The 24309-nt window shown below is 40.2% G+C and overlaps 1 protein-coding gene and 1 long non-coding RNA gene across 8 annotated transcripts in view; one reads left to right on the forward strand and one right to left on the reverse strand.

Annotated features, from left to right (window-relative positions):
- Positions 1-1860: 1860 nt before the first annotated feature.
- LOC140683983 (uncharacterized) lies at positions 1861-11671 on the forward strand. 3 transcript variants are annotated; one of them, XR_012055724.1, is made up of 3 exons: positions 1861-2728; positions 9232-9372; positions 10934-11671. It is a non-coding gene; the product is annotated as an uncharacterized lncRNA (long non-coding RNA). The 3 variants fall into 3 exon arrangements; XR_012055725.1 differs by having other exon boundaries at positions 1861-2376; XR_012055723.1 differs by lacking the exon at positions 1861-2728 and adding an exon at positions 7100-8656.
- A 134-nt stretch (positions 11672-11805) lies between these two features.
- NPNT (nephronectin) overlaps positions 11806-24309 on the reverse strand; it is a 48867-nt gene continuing 36363 nt past the window's right edge. For all 5 annotated transcript variants that reach the window (XM_072928542.1, XM_072928543.1, XM_072928544.1 and 2 more), the window contains 4 exons: positions 19324-19419; positions 18838-18936; positions 15124-15380; positions 11806-13729 (listed from right to left, as the gene is read on the reverse strand). In XM_072928542.1, the coding sequence (XP_072784643.1) occupies positions 13634-13729; positions 15124-15380; positions 18838-18936; positions 19324-19419 (548 nt within the window). In that variant the 3' untranslated portion in view covers positions 11806-13633. The remainder of the gene's footprint in view (positions 13730-15123; positions 15381-18837; positions 18937-19323; positions 19420-24309) is intronic.

Genomic DNA, 24309 nt, shown 5'->3' on the forward strand with positions numbered 1-24309 from the left:
ATAGCTCATACTGTTACTGAAAATTTTAAAGGGCAAGTTTTTCTATAACTGTCTGGAGGTTTGTTGGACACATTGGGGTCAGGACTCAGAGTTAACTAGATTTAATGAGTCTGTTCTACTTGGTAGTGCAGACAGCAGTAGCTGTACTGACAGTGAAATGCTGCAGACTGACACAACCTGGACAGAGAGAGTCCATCCAAGATAAACTCGCCTCGTCTTTTCATGCATGTGCTGGTGTGTCCTCAGGTGTAAAGTTCCTGCTTTGGGTTAACAAATTATTTCTATGAATGACTCCTCTTTCATTATGAACTTAATTGAATAACCCAGATATTTTGAGGAATATGTAGGCCTCTGAATTATAAACATCTTTTTGCCAAATGATGCACAGTAGTTACATTTCAGAGAACATCGCTGCTCTTTGTCACTTTATCATTCCAGGCCACAGTGAAAACTGTGAAAACTTATGGGCTCCTTTGGAGAAAAGATCATTCAAGAGGCTAATGGCAAAATGATAACAAAAATAAATATTGATAATATTGCTATTAAAGATATATCAATTTTTAAGGGGCAAACAGTGATTTTTAAGGAAGATATTCTAGGGAAGAGAATTCTTAAAATGGATCTCTTTCTGTTTTGGGAGTGACTGATAGTGTTTCTCTCACCTCCCTCAACCCCCCTTCTCCTCTGTTCCAGTCACTTAACTTTTCATGGAGGAGGTTGATGTGACAGCTCTTGTTCAGCTAAACCTTTGCTGGCAGCAATTCCTAAAAGAAATACTGATTTCTTCTTGTCTACCACTGTGAGTCAAAGTATTTCAGATTTAGAGAGGATCCCTTATTTTCTGTATCACAGAGGGTAAGAACAGAGTAGCTGAAGAAAAATCTTGCTTGTATTCTGAAATCTGACATAATTTAGCATGTGAAATGTTGGATGTCATATTTCCCCATGTATTATATGGCAATCCTGAGGTGCTTAGGAGACCTCCCACTAGGCCATGAGTGGGGAGAGTATTTATCTTGCATATTGACCTTGGCAGGGCCTGAAGTGAAACTCTTGCACTCAAGAGAAAAACAATTTTATAATGCTGAACAAAAAGAGCTTCAAGTGACGGTACCAGGCTGTGCTGAATTCATCTGAGTGAGGTTTCCTTTGGATGATGGCATTGTACCAGTCAGGACAGTATTGCAAGAGTCAAGTATTTTTGTCTTTTTTTCTAATAATCTTTTCACAGAAAAAAGAAGAGATGAGAAGACTGTTTTGGGCTTTTGTCTGTTAAAGCAAATGGCATAACAGCAGGGATTACCCTGAAAGAAACCTCCTTGTTCATATGGCATCTAGTGTAAGATCTCTCATGGATCACAATGGCACAGTATAAAAGTATCAATTATTGTAGCATCACCTGTTTGGGCACCACTGACTTTCCAAAATGAATCTTTCTCTTAGAGTGGCACAGGATTTTTCCATCAATTCTTTAGCTGTTTTCTAGTCTGAAAGTCCAATGCCTTCTCTTCTGCCACTTTGTGGCATCAGCACAAAGGGGGTGTGAAATGCACCCTGACCCATAGCTGGACATTTATTATTCAGAGCATGCTGATGTTAACAGTGATGAATTGCATGGTAGGAAGAGCAGCCTGGAGGCATTGCTAGGAGGCAGAAATATAAGGCTCCTGTCAGCCTCTGGCATGGTATCAAAATATCCGAGAACTGTCATGCAGGAAGCCTAGTTGCCTGGCTACTCATTGCACAGTATGTAACCTTCTGTTATTTTATACAGTAGAGTAGGTGATACAATTTACTTTCTTTTTTTTTTTCTTCTTCTTTTTTTTTTCCTTTCTTTCTTTTTTTTTTTCTTTAATATAAGATGACATGTGTAGTGGAAATCTGGGACATGTAGAATTTTCCCAGCAAAGAGACAGAATGCTGATGGTGGTGGTGGTTTACCATTATGTGAATGTTATTTATCATTTATTTCTTGATCATTTTTTTCTTCTTTGTAGCAGTCCCTGCACCTGAGAGCAGCATCAACAAGAGCAAAGTGAGCAAGAAGTCTGATTAACCACGAGAGATCAAAAGAGCCGCAGGACTCAAGTTTAGCCACGTGATTAAGTCACAACCTGAACTGAACAAAGACATTTTGGGTAGTCTCCAAGAGGAGGAGCTTCAAATTAGCTAAAACAAACCTTCTGGCTGAAGGTCAGGAAAAGTACTGCTCTGTGATCCCTCCATCCTCTGTTTACACCAGGTACCCCTGCAGGTGCCGGCTCTGCCCCGTTGTGCCAGGCACGGAGGAGGGGATCACTGGGGCTTTCAAAGCACACCAGGCAAGGCACAGGGCAGATTCTGTTTTGGAGGAGCTCTGCAGGAGAGGGGGGATAGGTAGGATGTGCTATTATGCCATACAAACTTTGCTTTCTGTGATTTTTGGCTTAGAGCAGGGTGGGTGTGTGTACCCGCTCCACAGGGTATTTTTAACTAGCTCATGTTATGTTTCACTGAACCCTTTTTAAATGTTAGGAGACTGAAGGCTTTTGTTATAACAAGCAGAGCCTGACAAACTGCTGAGGGTTTGCACCTGTGAAATGGGGAGAACCTGGCACTAGGGGAGGTCTTTCCTTCTTATGTAGTGCCTGCTGCCCCAGGGAGAGGTTTGGGAGGTCCTGCACTGACCAGCCTTGGCAATACTTCTCAAGTGACCCTTCTTACATGTGTTACCTGGATGCATAAATAGGTATATATTTTTTCACATATATCTCTATAAAATATATGCCTTCTTCCCCCTATGTGAATAAATATGTAGTATTGGAATTGACTGCCTGCTAGAGGCATGTTCAACTTGTTAGCTGTTGCGCTTCATTGTAGCTTCTTCAGAGGAGGTTGAAAGTTGATTTTACTTTTAATTCCCAGCGTCTTTGAGAACAAATAAAGAGCCTAGAAATGTAGATAAATTGTTGGATTTATTGCAAGAAATGGTGACTAGACGTAAAAAATTATAAATTTTTTTTCCTGGAATTTGCCTCTTTTTTGTTGAAGTCCTTTTTCCTGTTTGCCTTATGAAACTAGATAGAGGCTGTTGATAACCTTTTGTATGTTGTTTTCTCATCCAGCAATTATTAGCATTTGGCTTTAGGGAGCTCTGGAACCCACCATGTTTATTTTCCCATAACTTTGACATGGAAGAAACAAAGCAAATTTTGTGATTCTGACATACATGAGAATTGAATATAATTTCTGACTAAATGAATGATGGTGGAATTCATGGGCCAGAATATCAGGTGATGACAAACAGCATGGTTTGAGCTAAAACCTTTCTTACTGATTGCTGCCAGCTGAATTGTGACTGTGCTTTGCTAGAGCAGCAGCAATCCTCAGCTTAGTTGTGCTCTCCCTGCAGTGTGAGCTCCAGGAGGGAGGGGACATGGGTGGGCTGTACTGATGGGTGAAGCTCTGACCCGCAATTATCTACAGTATCTTGTGTTCATCACCTCCCTAGGACAGAGGAGGGGACACTGAGTAAAGGGGAAAGAGCATTAACATGCAAGGGAAAAAATTGAATTTGAAAATCTGCCATTACCAGTTGTGGGATTCTGTGTGTGCCAGTAAATTGGGTTTTGGCTTAAATGAGGCTTTTGTCTAAGGGTGTGCTGGCAGTAGCAGTGGGAGTGTGACAAGATGCAAACCAGAGCCCTGAGGGGCTGCTCCAGAACTTGCCATGTCTTGTGGCCTCACAAACATTGCTGAGGGCAGCAGCAAGGGTGACACAGGGCTGCAGACTTGATCTGGCAGGTAGAGAGCATGGCAAGAGGCAATCCCTTCTTCATAAGAGTATGTTGGGCTACTTTTTCTCTTGCCTCAGGCAGCAAAAAGATGATTTCAGCATTAGGAGATGGCCAGAAGGCTGGAACGTGTAAAAGGATGGAAAAAAAGAAATGGGGTCAGGAGCTGGGAGTGAAAGGCTGATTGCTTGAGCGTGCTCTCCCCCAGCATGGACCCCAGCAAGTAGAAATAAATTGTGGGTATGAATAGAAATAGATGCTTACTGAGGAGTGTAATTGAGGGTTCAGATGATGAAATCAGTAAAAAGAGATATTTGTCCTAATTTTAATCTTTGTTTATATTTACATAGACTTAGAAAAAATGTTCTGCATTTTATACCAGAGAACAAATACAGAGGAGAGAGAACAGCTAAGTGCTCTGTGTCTCTGCCTGCTATTTTAACAAGAGGTCCTCATGCTGATATGGGTTTGTATCATCATTTGCTGAGGGTTCTGCACTTTTTAAAAAATTACTGACTAGGTCACAAACTCATTTTACCTGTCATCTCCTGGATTAAGGAAACAGCATGACGGTTGAAATGATTGTTAAATGGCTGACGTTGGTGCCCCTTGGTCAATTTAAAATATTATTCTTAGTTTTTTAGGGTATTGAGAGTTGTTACATGGATGGGCTAAAGTTCTTCACTTGGGTTTGGTTCACTGGTTTTGTTTGTTGAAATACTGGCAAAAGATACAAGTTTTTGTTTTCTTTTTTTTAGTATACAGAAGACCCAAGTTGCAACATTCAGGACATGGACTTTTCAAAAAATGTGATGGAGTCTTAGGGGAGGAGCTGAGTTGGTTTCCTGCCAGATCTGAGCTGCTGCCTGGGGAAAATAAGCAATAGAGGAAAGGCTACAAAGAGAATAATTTTTTTTCTTTTGACAGCTTGCTAATCTATCTGAATTTGGAAGGTCATTGTCAGAAGGCATAGGAGGAGTAATAATAGCCAAGTGTGTTTTAGAGAATGCCCTGCTGCTTTATGGCTATTAGGAAAATACCACAGGAATGAATTTTTAAAAATAGCTCAGCATTACAGGCACAAGGGGTGTGACTGTGGCTGCAGGAAAATGTTCTAGCTTCTTTTTTTCTAAAGTCAAAAAAATCATGTTTGCTTAATATTTATCTCAAGAAGTAAATTGGCCTCTCGTGCCAGAGAAAACAGTGTTTGGGTTCAGCAAGTCCTCAGGCAAATAAACTTTATTATTGTTTGGGCAGGATCTGGAAAACGCTGCCAGGTGCAGTGCTTGATACCTAACTTGAATGTTCCTTGTAGATGGGGAGGCCTAAACTTAAAAGTTTGCAGCTGAGGAGAAAGACTTTGATAGCCTGTTTTTCATCAAAAGCTCAAGACCACAGCAACAGCAGAGAGCTGGAAGATGGAGAGAAAAAAGTTGAGGTCTTGGAACAAACTGGAGGGTAAAAAGCTTTTGGAGAAACTCTGGAAGCTTTGTGAGGAGGAGGAGGAAAAGTTAGTGTGGGGAACCGAGAGATACAGAGGGTGGGGAGCTGTACCCCCACATGGTGCGCTGTAGTGGGCACATGCAGCTCCAAAGCTCACACACATTTACCACGGGCAGGATCAGAAACACTCCAGCTCTGAGTTTGCAGCCCTGGCTGTTTGAGCAAAGACTTGGTCATGCTGAGAAGCAACACCAGTGCCCACCTGCCTGCTGGCAGTTCAGTGCACCCTCAGCATCCCCAGCTCCTGCAGGGGCTGCCCTGGCACTGTGGCACTGTGGCACTGGGCTGTGTAAATTCTGGTGCTGGTGGTGCTTCATGGACTGCCCAGCTGGGAGGCTCAGAGGCAAAAGAGAATTCTTCCAGTTTCATTTGTAGAGACTTGGTTTGAATCTGCTCACAGCTGGAGGCTCCAATCCTCACTGAAGCTGGGGCAGTAGTGGCAGGATTGGGTCCTGCCAGGAGTCAGAGCCTCAGCTGGGGCTGGTAGCAAGCAGCACAAAGGGTTCCAATGACTGGAACCAGAGGAGGCAGCTTGAGGAGGCATTTTACAGATGAGAGTATTTCAAGTGTAGTGTTCATACAATTGCTGGCAGCTCTGCTGAAGAGCTTTTGATAGGTTGATGTCACTGTGGGCTAGACTGGAAGCTCTGCAGCAAAGCAGTAGTGTCTTGAAACGTAAGGCTGCAAGAGCTCTCACTGTGTCTTGTCCTGATGGTGCCCTGGTTTGTATTGGTGCAAGTGCAGTATTTAAAAGTCTTTGAATGTTGGTAGCTTTGTTTAATAGAAGAATCTACTCTGGAGCCCTTTCAGTGGTCTGCATATGACATAGGAATGACATGTTGTACCTAGGTAGGAAGAAAAACAGCTGTAGTGCACAGTAGAATGTTATAGAGAAGGGAGGGATGCTGCATTTCAATTCTTTGATGTGGGCAAAAGAGATTGTCCATTTTCAGTACAGGAGAAATAGGATTTTAAACAATATATTTTACTTTGAGTCAAAACTCCATTTACAGCATCCACTTTGAACTGCTGCTCAGATGTTTGTTTCTGGAGAACATGCAGTGAGTTTCCCAACTGCTTGGCAAAGGACAGGAGCCTGTTAAAAATTAACTAGAAGCTGAGATAAATCACATACAAATAGCTCAGGGAGTGTGGTGATTTCATCAGTGTCTGATGTACTTGCTTGTCTCATGGCTGCCCAAGTTCCTTTTGTAAACATGTTTTGGGTTTCTTAGCTTCGAGATGCCCTGTCCAGCAGCTCTTCAGGAGACAATGTCAGGTGCATTTGTTTGAGCAGCATTTTAATGTCTTGCCTGACTCTGGTGGTGAAAAAGGGATGAGTGAAAAAGATCCAGCTTCTGGAAGTCAAAGACCTGTTAATAAAGTTTCTCCCCTTCAATAATGCTGGATAATGGAAGTTTTTAATTGTGTTACTGCTTTGAACTAGCTGCTGTTGCAGGTTAGGCTGGCTGACCTGAGTGTCAAGAGGACAGTGTATAGCAGGAGAATTTATGAGTTCAAGTGAATGGCATTTACCTACTCTGGGTGCACAATATAAGCATTTGCTTCTTTTCTTTCTTTTCATGTGGGTGACACTCACCTTTCTTACAACAGTATGAAAAAGGGTGTGGAGAGGTGCACAGGGAAAATTTCTACTCATCCTTGAATGTGTTCAGGGACCTCACAAGCAGCCTGACCCCCCAACTGAAAGGCTGCTGGGCAAGGCTTGAGACCACTGGAGGAGCCTGTGCCTGTTCTGCTGCAGCTCTGTGCAGTTTGCAGTTTATGATGAACTCTGTGCAGTTCCCTTTCTCTTCCCCAAAGGGAGTTGTTGCCACTGAAACGTGAAGCAGGGGTTGTATGTACTGAGTGTCAGGACAGAGCCATCATTCCAAGGATATTTTTAATAGCAAGGTTTGAAAATCCCCCTCACATAATGTTTTGCATACTGCAGGATTACCTTGTAGCTGCTGTTGGCAGCCTCATGTGGTTTGGAGATGCTGTGCTCCCAGGCTGCTCCAGGCAGACTGGCTATCAGAAAACTCACAAGTCTTTGTCAGCTCGGGGCCAGAAATGGAATCCAATTGTTTTGCAGTTGTGTACTGCTGAGTGCAAATTGCAGGATTTCTTGCATTGCCCATTTGTGCCTCCTGTAATTTCAAGTGTAGCTGCTTCTTGAACTGTCGCAGTTCCAATCTGTCTGCTGCATCCTCAGGATATTTTCTTATTTGGGGGAGTTTGTGTGGTTTGTTACCTTCAGACCTGGACCCAGTTGCAGTACATGGAATTTTAGCTGGAGCAGCAAGTGCAGAGGGTGGTATGGATTGGATCTCCTCTGGTAAGGGTCTCTCTTTAGGGAGGAAGCAGACTTCCATATCAGGGAGGGAAAAGCTCCTTACCTTCATCAGGGCACATGAAAGTTTGAATTTGGCCAGTATCTTTTTGGTAGCTTAGCTGATACCTCTGGCAAAACCTGAGAGAAAAATGAAGAGAGCTCCACACATTAGGAACCACCTGGTCACAGCCAGCCACAGAGAGGGGCAGTCATCATTTGTGTTTGCTGCAATGCCAAGCACACTCTGGACAAAGTGGTACCCTGGGAGGGAATGGCTGAATGAAAGATGAAGAACAGTGTTATGAGGAACTTGTGTGAGGCTGTGGGCTGGAGCTCTGCAGCCAAGCTGTAGCTGAATCCTTACAATTCTCATCTAGCTCTCTAATTGCCAGTGTAATCTGATCAAAGGCCATATGGTGATGAAGGCATCCTTGATGTACCATGTACCTTTAAAGTGCCATGTACTTTCTCAGCCTATTTTTTGTATTAATGTGGTATTTCTTCAAACTGGTCACATACCTTTATTTGGCAAGCAAATTACTCTGAAAAAACCTGGCAGAGCAGTTCACTGTGAATTTCACAGTGAGTGTGCCAGGGCTGTTTGCTAATGCACAGATGAGCTGCCAGAATGCCGAGGTCTCCCAGCCTCCCCCACAAAACTGTGATGTACCTTGTGAGCAATCAAACATCACTCAGTTCTAAGAGGCAACCTTCAGTAACAGAGCTCACCCAACTGTAATGTCTTTAAAATCAGGATAGAACCAGTGGCATATGACAGAAGAGTGACTGAATTGCTCACAGTTTAATGACCTCTCTAATGAAACAGGGGTCTATGTAAATTCATATGCACCATAGAGTTGTGGACTTTATTATTACTGAGCAGTTCCAGTGGCTTCAAACCTTGTGTATTCACAAATGGCTAAAGGAATCCCCTAGACTATTAGCAAGAATCATGCACATTTCAGAGAGGACACTCAGCACTGGGACATGGAAACTCTGAAGAGCTTCAACAACTTTGGTCCTCCAACTGATCCAGGAAACTGAGGTAAAATAACAACATTCTTTGAGCCAACTCAGAACTTCAGAGAGATGGAAGTCAAAGTGTCTCTCTTGGACACGCCTCTGAATCCTCTTAATCAAATTTTTTGCAGTTTTTTTCCTAATTTAAAACATAACTGGCACTGCTCACTGTTTATTTGTGTTTAGTTCTCTACTCATATTGTACTGGATGTCAGGATGGTCTTTGCTGGGGATTCTGGTGGTGTCATCACCAGCTGAGGTGGCACACATTGCATGAGGAGCTCTTGCTTTTGTGCTAGACTTGAACCCAGGGGCATGAGACTCAAAGTCAGTTTTCATTGGAAGGCTTTTTTTTTTCCTCTTCTTTGCAGTTCAAGATGCAGTTCAAGCAGGAGTATATGTATGCCACAGTAGTCCTGCTTCACATGTAAGGAATTCTGTCTTGAACCATTCTGATAAGAGGAAAAAGTCTGCTGAGTCCACTTCTGTAATTTCTTCCTGAAATTCCTTGAGATAGTCAGTCTCAAATTTTAGCACTGGTGTTGCATACAAATGCAGTAAAATCATTATCTGAGTACACACTATACTTTGTCTTTACAGATGTTTAGCAAACTCAAAATGAATATATCAAGAGTATTCGGGATAAGAGTCTGAAATAAGAACGTAGGCTACTGTAATGCACAGCAAGTTAAAATCTGGGAGAAAAGTGTGACAGAGGACTATTCCTGGCCTGAAGAGAAGGTAAAAATTCAAGTATTAAGTTAAAAAGATTACTGGGAAAGTGCTGTAGTAACTCTTAGTCAGAGGAAAGCAGGATTTGACTGTGTCACAGAGAGAAGCATCCTTATCCTGTATGCCAGATGGATCATGGCTTCCTTGCTCAAACACTGAATAAAGGTTTGGAAGAGATCACACAAGGAGAATTGGTAAGAGCAGAGCCACTAGAATGTGATATGATTAATTTTGGACTTGCAATCCTGAAGACTTACACGGGGCTGGTTTCTGAAATCTAGAGGTGGTTCAGTCTGTACTGTTGAAAACTTGTCTTTGATGGTCTTTGGTCTGTTGGTATTTTAAACAAATGGAGCATTACAGACATTCCAAATGCATTTCCTCATGTATTGCTAGGTCTGCTTGATGCAGTAGGTGGGGTCTGAGAAAGGAATCTCCTCAAGCTTTGAAAGTTAATGCAGTGATCTTTCAAATCATTCCTGAAACTCACTACTAAAATGTTCTGCATTTCTTTCTAAAGTTGCAGGTTGACACCAATGCATTGTTCAACTTGTTTTTTTTTTAAATGACATGGAAAATCTGAAGTCATAAAGCGCTGTGTGACTACAGGATGTCAGGATAAAACAGCAGATAGGAAAGTGTTTTAAACACGAGGAAAACTTTGCTAATTTTCTGTTTGAGAGATAGAGCTATATTAAAAAAATTGCATAGAATTTAATTGGACCTCACTTGGTAATTAATAATTCTGTATGTGTAACATTCACAATTGAAATTTTAAAGATAGCTATAGTTTCTTGTTTCAAATTTATAAAAGCAGATTGAACATTTTTCAGGGTGTGTGTCACAATGCATTGCTAAAATCAAGAGACTTTGGATCAAGCTTTCTTTCTGATAAATTCTGTGCTTCATTTGTAAGGAGAAATAACTTCCAATGGGGTGCATGGAGAGACCCCTGGTACATGGGTTGGAGGCAGCTGCTACTGTGGCAGCTTTTCTCCACCAGAACAGAGCAGGATGATGAAGGTTGCTGTAATAAATGTTCTTCTGTTCAGGGTGTCATCTTATGACTACCTGAGTCTTACAAGGGCAGTTATTGTTATCTCTGACTATTGTAAAAGCAATGTTGACCTCCAAGTCTCAGGTAATTTATTGAAGGAAACCTAGGGAAGCTTTTCTTCAGAAGGAATTGGCTTCACTAAAATCACTCACTAGTGATTTAATGACATGGCTCTGATGAGAGATGAGGGCACTGGACAGAATGAAATCTAGAATCAGAAATCTTGTCTTGGTCCCTTCCATTCTCCGGATTTTGATGTCAGCAAAATTCATAAATGCACACTGCCACTGGTCCCAGTCCGTGTCATTTATAAAGAATCTTATTTTCAATCTCTTTGGGGAAAAGAGTTCACATGTCTTTTAAGAACATTCAGTTTTAAACTGGCAAGAGGTTAAACATTTGATAATTTTTTTCATGTTAATTTAGTGTAATTTCTTCTGCTTGCTTAAGTATCTAAGCAGGAATTTCTATTGCCTATTTACTAAATCCAAAACTATATAATCTACTTCATAGGAGGACCTCAGGCCATATTTTCATCCCTTTCTTGAGGCTCATATGGAAAGGCAGTCCTGGGCGAGGGGTATGGCTGGAGAGAGCTGCCTGAAAAGCACTTGGAGAACAAGAACTGGAGAAGGATCCTCACAATAGAACCTCTGAGTTACATCACGTTATCTATCCAAAAGGTGGAGAGAAGGCAACACACACAGTCACAGCACAACCAGCTTTGGAGGTGAGTGACCTACAGCCACAACAGCTCCCCCAGGGCTCAGAAACACTGCTGAGCTCCTGTCTTGTCCTGCAGCTGTCACAAGGCTCTACAAGTCCATGTTTTATTGTAGCAATGAAATGCATCATAAAACAGACACCTGACTCCTCCCCGTCACCTGAGTACTTATTGCTGTCTACCTTTCGAATCAATCCAGATCCTGAGTTCCAGCGAACATTTGTAAAAATGGCAAAAAACTCTGACAGTCTTGCATTGACAGGGGTCCCATTTTATCCTGGGAATCGTAATCTAATCATCACAGTAATATGAGGAACCAGACTAAAATGTGTCAATCTCATATTCCTTGGCATCTAACAGCAGTTTGTGCTGGCTGAATCGGAGTGAGGAACTATGGTAGCTGCTCCTTCTTGTAAAATGGATGTCTAATATTGCAGAAGGTCTTAAATTACCTGTGAGACTTCTCTTAAAGTTAGGTTGAAAATTGTCATTCTTCCTTCTGAATAATAAATATAGTGCTCACTTCATATTATAGTGAAATGTATTTTGATGTTTAAAACTGGTAATAAGAGCTATTTCACTCTAAGATTGTCATCTTTTATTCATTTCACTGCAACGAAAATTGAGACTTTCTATCTAGAAATGAAAACAAGATTCCCAGTTAGTAGAAAGTAACAGTCTCTTTTACTGATTACTTTAAAATAAGGACAAGGTATTTCAACTATTCACAAATATTTCTGACATATCACAAAATAACATAAGAGAAAAAGATTATAATGAAACAAAATAGTTTAAAATTTAATGTTTACAAACACATTGCTTTTTTCCTTTTCAAAATGTTTGCTGATACACTTTTGCAGGAGACTTTCTGTTTGATTACATACATTGCTGCTCTATACACCATGTTTTGTCCTAAGAGATGAATGGGAAAAAATATTTTCAGATTTGTACTTTGTCAGGAACAGGGATTTGGAATATGACTAATGGTCTTGCAAATTTGTTTCTGTGAAGTTTGTACAAGGCTGAACATGCTATGCAGCTGACATATATTTTACACTGTATTTAATTATTCAAAAGAACCAAGATATATTTTTTTATAATTTTTATTTTGAAACTTTAAGGCTGCACCATTAGAAGCAGTTTACCAATCTCTTCTCATTTTCTCAAATGTTATAATTACTTTGTCAATTTTAGAATTGCTAGCAGTGATGATGATGCCCACTTAAAAAATTCCAAACAAAACAGAAGAATTCCCTGGGAAACTGCACAGCACATGCATGATACATAACTATAAAATTAGTCCAAAGTTTTGATAAATACTTATTCCCACTAGAGCTAATAGTTGTTCTAGTTCTAAAGAATAAAATGCTTATTATATACAGAAGGTTGGGCAGAGTATGGACATTTGCCAAAGACCATTGGAGGCATTTCAGGGTCTGAATGGTTTGTGCAGTGTTAACACAGCTGCCCTTTTTCCTCATGTGTAGGCTTGTGCCACCTGTGGGAAGGGATCATTCCTGCCAGTGCCAGCGGGCTCAACCTTACAAGATCTAAGTTCAACAGCTGCTGGCTGCTTCAGCTGAACCAGGAGCTTCTTGCAGGATTCAGGGCCCTTTAGGGCTTGCTTGTGAGCTTGATGCAAACTTGCAGAGCATTTTCAGATGCCAGTTTCCATCAGGTGAGCATTTGCTCTTTTGCCTTCAGGACGTTACAACATGAAAAACTGCACCAGCATTTTCCAATGAGCACCATTAACTGACTTTGATAATTTGGCATGACCAGCAGTATTGAAGAAGATGCTGAACTTTTGTCTTGAACAAAAAGAAAGTACAGCTGCTAATTACCCTGCAACTACAGTCTGTAAATACTAAAAAATATAAATATGTTAACCATACACATATACAAAAAACGCAGCAGTAGCAATATTACAGGATACAATGCCTACTCTCTCTAACTGGTTTTGGTTAATACAGATGCAACAGCAAAGTAAATGCTATTTCTATGAAAAACCTTTCTTCAAAGGTCAGTGGCAGTAAGCCAAAGCTGAGGTCCAGGCTTTCACTAATCCAATGGGACTCACACAAATTAATCAATGAAAGATAGCACTGTGGGATGATAGTGGCTGTTGGTTAACACAAACTCCGAGATGGAGCTTTCTTTTGCTACCATTTGTAATTAATTCTCCCTTTTTCGCAAGTGCTCTTACTACGAGCACTCACCAGACTTAACAAGGAACAAAGTTATTACACACAATATATTATTTAGGGGTAAGGATTAATAGAAATAAGCAGCCTGAGATTGGATTTCCTCAATCCTGGGAGGTGCTCTCCATGTATTTAAGTGAAGTTTCCATGAGATTGCACTTAGCATACCACTAAGAAGTTGCTGCTCTCCCACTTTTTCTTCTTTTCCATGCAGTTCTGTTTCAAAGTTTTGTAGGAATTGCATGAGAAGGGCAAGAGGAGATGACTGCTGGTCCATTGTCTCGGCTAATGCTCTTCAGAGCAGCGTCCTCTCCTCAAGACCACATCATCTAGTCCAATATCCCCAGTTCTTCCTTTCCCTTTCTCACCTCTGAAAATAACCTAGAAAGATAAATAGAACAATTTGAGTGGGGGATAAAAAAAAATTACAAGTAAGTAATTAATTAAAAAGTGTTATGAAGGATTCTGGTCTTCATTCAAATTTTCTGCAGGTTTCCAGTAAGCCTCTCCAAAATCACTATCATTTAGTTGATTTTGGGTTTTAATTAGCTAGAAAATAAAACTTCCACATTTCTTCCTGATTTCTCTTTGGCAGAGGCCTTCCCTGCTTACTTAAGAGGGTAAGTATCTGATCTTTGGGTAAGTGTCCCAGTGGTTCAGGTCAGCAGCCCTGGCTGCCCATGCAGACAGCTACTGCCAGGGGGTCATGAGAGGCAAGGGACAGTGCAAAGGGGGACTGCCAGAAGTGAGAAATTTAGGGGGAAAAAAAAGGGTAAGAATATAGTAGATACATTGTTCACCTGTTACAAATGTCCTCATTCTCAGTCCAACACTGATTTACAGCTAACAAAGTCAAGTGTCTTTGCTACTGTTGCTGAGGTAAATTTTCTAGAAAATTATCTGCACTAATCACAGCCTTAATATTCATTTTAGAGCTAGACACTGTGTATGTCTTGTAGCCTGCTCCCATCATGAACATTATGATGTGTGAGGTTTTCAGAGCACCTGATATTTAAGACAAACAGGCCCTGAAATACCCAAGCCACTTCTTCAAATCTAAAATAAAAACTGCCTTCAGAGGTTGAAGAATAACACTGAGCTTTTGATACCAGTTTAATCACATAATGTTTCTAAAATTTCCAGGTATTAAGAGTTTCTTCATGGCACTTCAAGCAGCTTCTTTTGATTGCACTAAACCATTCTGTGTTATGGGCATTGTTAGGTCATCATTCACCTCCTCAGCCTGCACAGCTACAGGCATGCTAAAGGGCATAAAACCACATGAGATTGCACTTGTAATCTCCCTGCATTACCAAAAATTACTTCTTTTCAGTACCTTTGCCCTGATTTAGCCAGTTACTAATCCACAGGGGATTTTTCCTATTTTGTGGCACTAAATTATTCAAAGTATTGCTCACGAGGAATCTTGATACAGGCATTTTTTTGAATTCTCTATAGAGTATGCCTTTGTCCATGAGGCTGTTCTTTCCTAGGTGGTGATTCCCTTAAAATGGGCTGTACCAGGTAACTCAGGAAATAACAGAGTAGCCTGTACTATATTTCTATAGCTGTGATTTCTTTTTTGCATGCATAAAACTAATTAAAAAAAATACACAGTAACGCTCATCTGTATTGTGATTTCATTGGCAGGGATCAAAGTAGTAAAACAGAGTGAAACTGAAGCCAGAAGATCAACACTGTAGTGCTGCACCATTTCAGCATCCTCATCTTTTTCATGCAAAAACCCAAAAAGCAACACAATCATCAGTACTTACACTCTTGATGCCTACGCCTCGTAACGTTATGTGTGTCTGTCTCCAGCCATGGCCACCATTTCTTCCCCAAACAGCTGGGCCATGAGCACCAGTTTTCCTTACAAAGACTTGCAGGGTACCAGAATGCAGCCCAGGTACCTTATGCCTAAAGGACAGGCACAAATCTCCAGCCTGAGCCAGGTGACCCAACGGCAGGATAAGATGTGCTACTCCTCCTTCTTTGCCCTTGGGATCAGAGATGGTAAGGTACTGCCCCCCTGTAGTGGAAAGAGCAGTTAGTTGGGGGGTTTGTTTGGTTTTTTTAACACTACTAGGTTGCAGGACCAAAAGCACAATACTCATTAAAAATATATAAAGGGGTCCACAAGGTCCAGAGAGTGTAAAATAAGGCATATAGAACCAGAACAAATGCATCTGCCTCCTACAGGGTAAGATTACCCGTGCTGCTCTTCTCTATACATTAGTACCAGGCGGGGTGCTGCCAACCTAATTTCTTTTTAACAAAGAAAACAATATCCCCCTCTCCAAAATTAAAACCCCATGTATTCTGTCATTTCTGACAACGCCTTGATCACGGCATGATTTTAAACCCACAGTGACATTAAAGCACTGTGCAAATTCATGCGCCTTTCAAGCTGCAATGTTCTGCTGCTGTATAGATAACAGAGACCAGAATAAGCACTATCATGTAATTGAGCTATGGCTCTGTCCCTTTCCTTTTGTTTGGGAACTGTGTTAACAGGGTAAACCTCAAAGCATATCCATTTGCAACCCTGATAGCCTCTTTTATTTAACTGTAATTTAAACTGTTAATCTGGATTAGATAGAGAAAGCAAGAAGCAGTAATGATTTCCACATGGCTGTTAACCCCAAATTCTAACAGTAGGAAGTTGTCAGTGAACATACATACTCAATTCAAAACCCTATTATTATCTCTTATCATATATGAAGTAAAGGTGCCTTCCAGAAAACACTAGGAACATGAGAAGCTAAGGATCTCAGGTATCCATAAAACCTAGAAAGAAAAAAGGCACCTTTCACACCAACACTCAAAACTAAATTAGATGAGGCTTCACATCTTGGAGAAAACCCAGACCTGTATGAGTTGTTTGTACTTTTAATTAAAGCTTTTGCAAGGTGGATAAAACCTTTAAAATCTGAAATTACCAAAGGGGAAAAGGTTAAAAAAAAAAAACAAACCAAAAAAAAAACCAACCCAAAACCTTATCTTACACTGAATCAAAGAATATTTTTTCTTTATGCTATCAGATTTTACATATATTTTTTTTAATTTAAAAATGCCACCTGTACCTTAGGTTTATGAAGAAAGTGGCATTTTTAGGCTCCTTAGTTCAAACCAAAGATTTAGAAATATTGGATGTTTGTAATATGGTTGATATACACAGCTAAACAGGACAGAAAACTGTTTTTTAACTGTCCACCTGTAGCTACTCAAACAGATCATTATTTTTTGAAAGTTTCTGTTTGAAAGTCACAATGTTTTCCCTTGAAAAGCTGTAAAATTTAATTACAATACACCACGGCTTGTCACACACTTGAAAGGAAAGCCAACCTTGTCTCCAATTCACTACTTCTACATAAGTTTTTAAGTTCTTTAGTCTGAATGAGATTTAACAAAGAAAAGTATTATGCTGCTGTCTGGGCCCCTAGCTTAGCATTTAGCCATGAAGTGGGATCCATTTGTCCAAGGATCTGTTGAAACCTTTTGGTGGGTATTTTCTCAGGGAGTTTTTGGGTTTTTGTGGTTTTTTTCCTTTCTTTTTTTTTTAATGCATTGCTTTTGCAGCCAGGTCACTAATTGCTAAAATAAGCATAATAGAGTTTAAATAACTGTACCTGTTTGCTGAAGATACAATTATAGCACTAAGAAAGTAGAGACTTATTAAGTGCGTAGTTTTCAGATAGTTACTGTAGCTAAATCCAATCAATAGGAAACAGATTTAGGTAAGCACAAAGCAAACAGCTGTAGGCAAGCCCCTGCAGGAAAAGGTCCCCTCAAATCAGCATTTTCTGCATGCAAGATAAGCTTATACTGCTTCAGCACAGCACCTTTCAAAATGCAGATCTTGATAAACCAATATATAGCAAACTTTGCAAGGTGAAAGCACGCAGTCAGGAACAAGCTGTGAAAATAAATCCTTCCAACAAGGTATTCCAGACTGGAGGGGGTGGGAGGGTGACTTCAAGGGACTAGTTTTAACAGGTTATGTCAACAGCAGCAGAACATACACAGGAAATAAAAAGCTGAGCTTGTCCCTGACTACTGGGAAGTAATGCAGGGGAAAAGTCTGACAAAAAGAGCCAGTTAAACATCATAGTTCTGGAATTTAGTATGTATTAAGAACATTTTTTGAGTACAGATAATGAATATGCTTTGAGTGACTGACTTAGAAAAAATGGATTTTAAAATCGGTTGTTTTAAAAAAGGTATGACTTAAGTGTAATTGTTTTTAAGTGCCACTCTGCAGGCAGGAGCCAGCAGCCTGTTTTCTGATCTGCAGGAGGAAGGAGCTCTGGTCTCCCCATCATTCCCAACGCTTTTCAAGTGTCACAAGGAGCTCCTGAAGTACCGGAGCAGGCTGTCTGGGGGGACCCCTGCCCGGGCAGTGAAGACAGCACTTGCACTGAGCCAGCCAAGCAGCCTGGAAAAGGTGCCAGGTCACCTGCTGTGGTGGCACATGACTGCCCCATCAGTGGCCAGACAGCTCTGACAGGGGGTGCAGGACGAGAATGGCTCTCAGTGCCCTCACCCTTCCTCACCTTAACCCCAGAGAGCGCCTTTCCTTCCGCCCTGGCAGCCCCACACCATGTGAGCTCTGTGCACTCCAAAAGCTGCTCCTTGGGCACGGAGTAATCCCATCATTACGGGGAGCCAGGGATGTGTGTCTAATCCCCGGCACCGCTGGGGGAAGGGGAGGCAGCGAGGGCAACAACCTCGCAGTGCCACACCAGCATCAACAGGGGACAAAACACATCCCACGTGCTGGGACAGCAGAGCTGCGACACAGGGAAGGGCTGCTCCTGTGGCTGAGCACCAGTGCTGATGCCACCACTGTCTCCTGTCCTGCATGCAGGCACTACACACTCCCCTCTAATGTTTGGTGTAATGCCACTTTTTAGCATCTCAAATAGTCCCTTTTTTAGAAGCCTCTGTATTTCAGCATTAAGTTGTCTGCCTTCCAGTTAACATTTTTCCTATATACAGATTGATTTTATCGACTTCTACTCCAAGCTACAGCAATCTGAGAGGTTAAACTAGAACATTATATCTGGCAGCAAAACAAAGATATTTCCAGTACCTTCTATAATTTTGCTAGTGATAGGGAAATAATTATGTTTACATGGTAGTTTGAAAAACAAGCTTTATTTCACCATAAATAAAAGTTGTTCTCTAGTCCACATTTTTTTCTGATTCCTTTAAGACAAACTTTTGCTGACTACAACTACTACTCCTTCAGAGACATTTCTATTTTAAAGATGTCAGCTATGATCAAAGTGTAAATTTTAAATTGCTCTTTCACATTGGGAATCCTCAATTTTGCTTTTTATACACAGAAGATGCATTGGTGTGAAATATACCCCAGAACTAAAGGGAACAGAAGTTGTGTAACTTGTTCTCAAGCAGAACTGTCATCAGCCTCAAGCCTTGGTGGTTCTTCAGCTGCAGGCTGTGATTGTACACAGATCACTTACCTGATACGTCTCTCACTGGTTCCCAGTGCAAGTCATCATCTTTGTCTTTGATCCATCCACACAGTCCACTGTCAAAATCACAGCTGTGCACCAGCACACCTAGCAGAACAGAGCAGGAGGTCACAAAAAAAAAACCCAGAAACTATTCAGAGTGTTTTAGTTTTCAATTTCCCATGTAGCCTACATTAACAAGTAAGTATGAAAATTAAATGCAGAAGAAGGAGCCCTAGGAAAAGAATCTAAAAAAATACTAAAACAATAAAAAATGCATTTGTATTATTAACAATTCGTGCTATTTTTGTGGTGAATTTTTTAGGAAATAAAAGTGTAAGGTTCATATAGGCGAAGGGTTGGTTTTACATGGTTTTATAAAGCATAAGTTCAAAAAGGGGCATAAGATTTTGGAGTCCTGAAAAATGTATAAACCACCAAGAAGTCTCAAAAAATCGTAAACCCTAGGTCCTAAGTAGGAGACATGGTCATTACCTGGGTCATCATTTGCTTCAAATTCATCAGCTGTAATCCCTCTTTCAATTTCAAGTATTTCAAACAGATTATTGCTCACTCCAGGCTGGCGTGGAACTGTGAAGAAAAATGAATGAGATAAGGAAGTAGGTCACTAATTTATCTCTAGCAAAAACCAGGAGAGCAGCTCTGGGCATTGTGCTTTTCCTGGAGATTTCAATACATTTAATTATATTCAACACAAAGACTCATAAACTTTATGCCTACATGATTTATGATTTGTGTTGTAACATTTACCTAAGCACTGTAAAAGGTGATTCCAAATTTCCTAAAGGCCCTTTGAATGAAAGCACCTTTTAACCAAGGGGAAAAGCTTTAACCTTGAAGCACACTATTCCTCTCCAAATGCATTTTCAGAGATAGTGGTTTCTCAATAAAATAAAGCCACATGAAAGTCCTCACATAACCCTTCCACAGACATTTACAGGAGAACCTCAACAGTTCATGGAAGAGGCCCCACGTGCACTCAACCTTTGAAATACAGCTGAAGATACATCCATCAATCTGCAAAGGATTAGAGCTGCCAAAACAATTATCAGGGTTGTACTGGGAGCTGAGAAGGAAGAGCTCTAGTGGAAGCTGGAATTCAACTGTAATTTTTTTTTTTTTTTTGCTTTCCTGCACAGCCTGTGCTTCAGCTGCTGTTCCCAGCTGGAGGAGAAGGAACAGCTCTCCGTGATTAAGAGGCCCAGAGGTTATTAGACATTCAGCATTCAGGACAACCTGAAATTTATGAGCTCTTTGTGGGAGTGATGGCTGCCAAAGTCAGGTGGCTACAAAGACTCCCCCATATCTCTGAAGATGCTGTGCCAGTTTGTGCAAGTTTCACACAGGTTTCTTGCCTGATGGACAGCTGTCAGCTAGAGATACACAGATTGCACTGAATAGAGCTGTCTTGGAAAATTCCTCTTTCGGAGGCAGGTCTAATGCATAATTCATAACAGTAGTAATGTGTTTCAGACATGTCCTCAGATTTTATAGGCACCTCTGACATCTAAGGTATTTGTAAGCGTCTTATCTATTAAAAACTTGGCATGTTTTCCATTTGCAGTGCTAAAATAACTATTAATGTCTCTATAGAACAAGTGAGAACAAGAAGACTTAAGATAACTGAAAGAACTGTTGTTTTCAGAAAATCAAATCCAAGGTTAAGAAGGAACTTCTTTTACACTAGGTCAACATGAAAATAGCAGTGCTACAAGAGCTCCTCTAAAGCCAAATGACAGAAAAGAAAAAAATGTTGAAATTAGGACAAAATAAGCAAACTCTAATGTATTTTTAAAATACTATTCTAGGCTAGAGGTCTTGAATAAAAATTTTATACAACAAAAACAAATAGTTTAAAAGCTCAAAACCTGTAGTAAACCAGTGAACTCCTAAATATAATAGTCATTATTTGAATCATTAAGTCTCCCTTTATTTTGTTTTCTTTTTAATCCTTTGCAGATTTTTTGATTATGTCTATTTGCAGTCTAGGATATTAATGCTCAAAACAGCTTCAGATTTAAGGCTGACTTGGGTATTAGAGGACTGTTAATTTTTAATGATTCCTTGATTGTAAATAGCATTTTTGTTGCTTCATTTCACCTGGGCTGTTTTGCTTATGTGATTAAAAACCTGGAGCTTTAATATGAAAGAAAGCTTACAAACGTGCACAGTCCACACAACCTAGGCCAATAATTGCCTTGCAGAACATCTATGCATAAATATTATATTCAGGCACATAAATCAATTGTTCAGCCTGAATTATGTAGTGGGACAGTTGAACAAGCACACCTATGGCTGCACACCCAAGGAGCACCACCTTGCCTTTCCTCACCTCAGACTGTGCCAAGGGAAGAAGATGCTGTTTGTTTTCTATGCTATGGAGAACAAGTCAGCTTCAGAACTGCTGAGCACCGCACAGCAAGGCTCAGACCACAGGTTCTAAATGAGCACTAAAGGAGGTTCTAAATGAGTACTGTGGCAAAGAGCATGAAGGAAACTCTCTGCCATGCTTGGAGGTTTGTAGGATACTCAGGGGTCACAGTTTTAAGGTACATGTCCTGTGCACTCTCTTCCCAGTCTGTCACAGTCCATGTTTATGGAAAATACTGCAAAAAATATTAGGAACTTACCTTGTAAACTACTTCAGTGTACTTCTTCAAGTACCACTTCTAATGCACTGATGTTTTCTATAAACCTGAGTTACATCTGTAGACACATACAAGAATTCTCCAAATTCAAGTTGGTATATCTGCCTATAATTAAAGCTCTGCAAAAATATTTTTTTTAAAAAATCACTGAGAGTCCTTTCTGAACACTTTTTTTACTAACTTCTAGAAGAATGTGTTGCACTTCTTTAGTAGAGTCACTTCAGTGCTTGGACCTAATTACAGGAATGTGCACTCAATTTGAAACAAGGGTTACCATAAGAGATGCAGGACTCTAAATATGACCCACATGTACACTTCTTTTTGCCACAACAACCAATATGTTGAGTGGTGATCGTGGGAGAAAGTATTTCGTACAATTATTTTTGCAAGCTTCCCAAGCCTTTTCTGTGTACTTTATATAGCGTATCAGTGTGCTTTTCACTTAACTTCAATGGTTTGATAAAGCTTGTTAAATAGAAACTTGGCTTCTTTTACTTGGAGAATTTTATAAGCTCTCAGTGAACCACTATACCCATACTATCTTATTCTCAAAGTTCATGATCTAACTTCTTCATAGACTCACAAATCTGGGGGGAAACATTAAATAACTGTGATTATTAAATATTAAATAAGAGCGATTTCTTTTGGGCATTTTTAACTTTCGGGAAAGCAATACCGCTTTTTTTATTTACTTGCTAATTGCTGAGATTGGGAGTATAAGAAAGTACATGTATATATATCAGCTTGTTTGCAATGAACTAATAATTGCTGGTTTGGCGTTACAAAACCAAAACATGGAGTGCGACTTCATGTTATTAGTAGTTGTTACTACTATTAATAATGCAGTTCTCTGGCTTACAGAAAAAACTGATTTTGCACTGCAAGTACAATTCCACTCCACACAGTAATCATGACTAAGCTTCCCATTCACTAAAAACAATAAGAAAAAAGGAAAAAGATTTTTTGACTGAATGGCTACTGAATAACTGTTAAATCCCACTTGCAAAAATTTCTGCAAGTGATGAGATCTCACACACAACCAGTAGAAAGCAGCTAAAAGTAAGGGTAGTCTAGAGGTCAGTCAGACTGAGAAAACAAGAATAAGTCCTGTTTTCCTCCAGGAAGGATATTGATATACGCTTGGCTAAACAAAAGAGGCAACAGAGAGATACATGGCACTCTTTTGTTCAGACACCCACAGTGTCCAGGATATATTTCTTAAAATTCTACAGAATTCAAATTCTGCAGTAAGAGTTATTTTAGGAAGTGCTTTGATGGACTGTGCCACCCTCTCCAGCACTATTTACATATGAGGGGAGGCACAGCAGTGTCAGCATGCCACCACTCTGCAGTCCAATCTTGCAATTCTTGGGCAGTTAGAAGGCTCAATAAGTTTTACCGAAATCAAGCATCTTGGTATTTATTTTGCAGAAAGTTTTCTGCAAAGCGACCTGCCTGCTTTTGTATGAACATCCATTCAGGAGGTGCAGAGTGCCAACTGAGTTTCAGGGAAACACAGCTAAAACAAGGAGTGTAAAGAAGCTTGCATATCAGATCTGGGGACAAGACTTGCTGGAAGACTGATTGAGGGTGAGATTTGTAAGACTTCTAGGTTTCATGAGTGACCTCCAGAGTACCCAACAGGAACAAAGCACCTATTGCAAATGCTTAAATATAAAGACAAATACATTTTAAAAGGTGCCAGAACAGTGAAGACAAATGTAATACTGTCATAAAAAAATGCTACTCTAATGATATCAAGGAATAACAAAACTCCTATTCTTTACTTTTATTATTTCCCTTTTTTCAACAGCTTCAAGGATCACAAAACCACACTTACTGCACTAATGACTTTGCAGTCACTGCAAGGGAGAAAAGAAAGAATCCAGTTTTAATCCAATCTTTACATTTTTAATACCTGTTGTGAGAAACATTTCCTAACTCCAATCTTGTTGGCTCCACTAAGGGCTAAGAAGGAAAACTGCTGAACTGTCTTTTAATACAGATAAGGGGGTTTGCTCTTGCTATGCTGATATCTAGTATTATACTTTAAGTTTATGCTTTTAGTGCTTATCATCCAGATCCTAATGGTAGCAGAAATTCACAGTCTTATTGAGAAATTTGTTCTATTTGTTAGAGACTTATAACTAGAAAAGATTTCTCTGTACTTCACTGTAGTTTGTATCAGTCCTGAAATAGTTAAATATTAAGCTATCACTGCATTCCTCTCTCATTGCCATTCCCCCCATATCCATATCAGGAGAAGATTATCCTTGGTGCCAGATTCCACTGTCTGCATCTGACTAAGAGGTTCAAAGGCCAAGTGTAGGAATTCCATGTTAAAAAATACAAATTTTTTTGTTCTCTAAAACAGCAGCTCCCCAAAGTCACTGCAGACTTTTTTAGAAAAGGAGTAAAGCACCTAAAGAAAAGCAACAACCCAATACCTTTCAAAAATTGCAAAGGCATTTAAATAACATTATCAGCATTTTTATCATTTGTGCTCTTTGTCACTGCTGAACAGAGTAATTTGTCTGATCCTCAGCTCATTTCAAGTTGAGCAGCATATTCAAGAGAGCTCTGAAGTGAAATCCTATGTCAAGTTGACCCAGTGTGTGGAACAGAAGGTCAAATAACAAGAAAGGGAGAAAATCAGGAGCAAGGAGTCACCAAGGAAAAGGTTAACTAGGAAAAAACTAGAATTTGAGAGATGCTTGCAGGAAAAAAAAGTCCGTTTGACCCAAGCATGTTTCCTCTCCTGATTTGGAGCAATCCTAGAGCACCAGGATTGGCAGGATTTGGTCTAGGACAT

This window comes from Taeniopygia guttata, chromosome 4 (genome assembly GCF_048771995.1).
Source record: "Taeniopygia guttata chromosome 4, bTaeGut7.mat, whole genome shotgun sequence".
NCBI classification, from domain to species: domain Eukaryota; kingdom Metazoa; phylum Chordata; class Aves; order Passeriformes; family Estrildidae; genus Taeniopygia; species Taeniopygia guttata.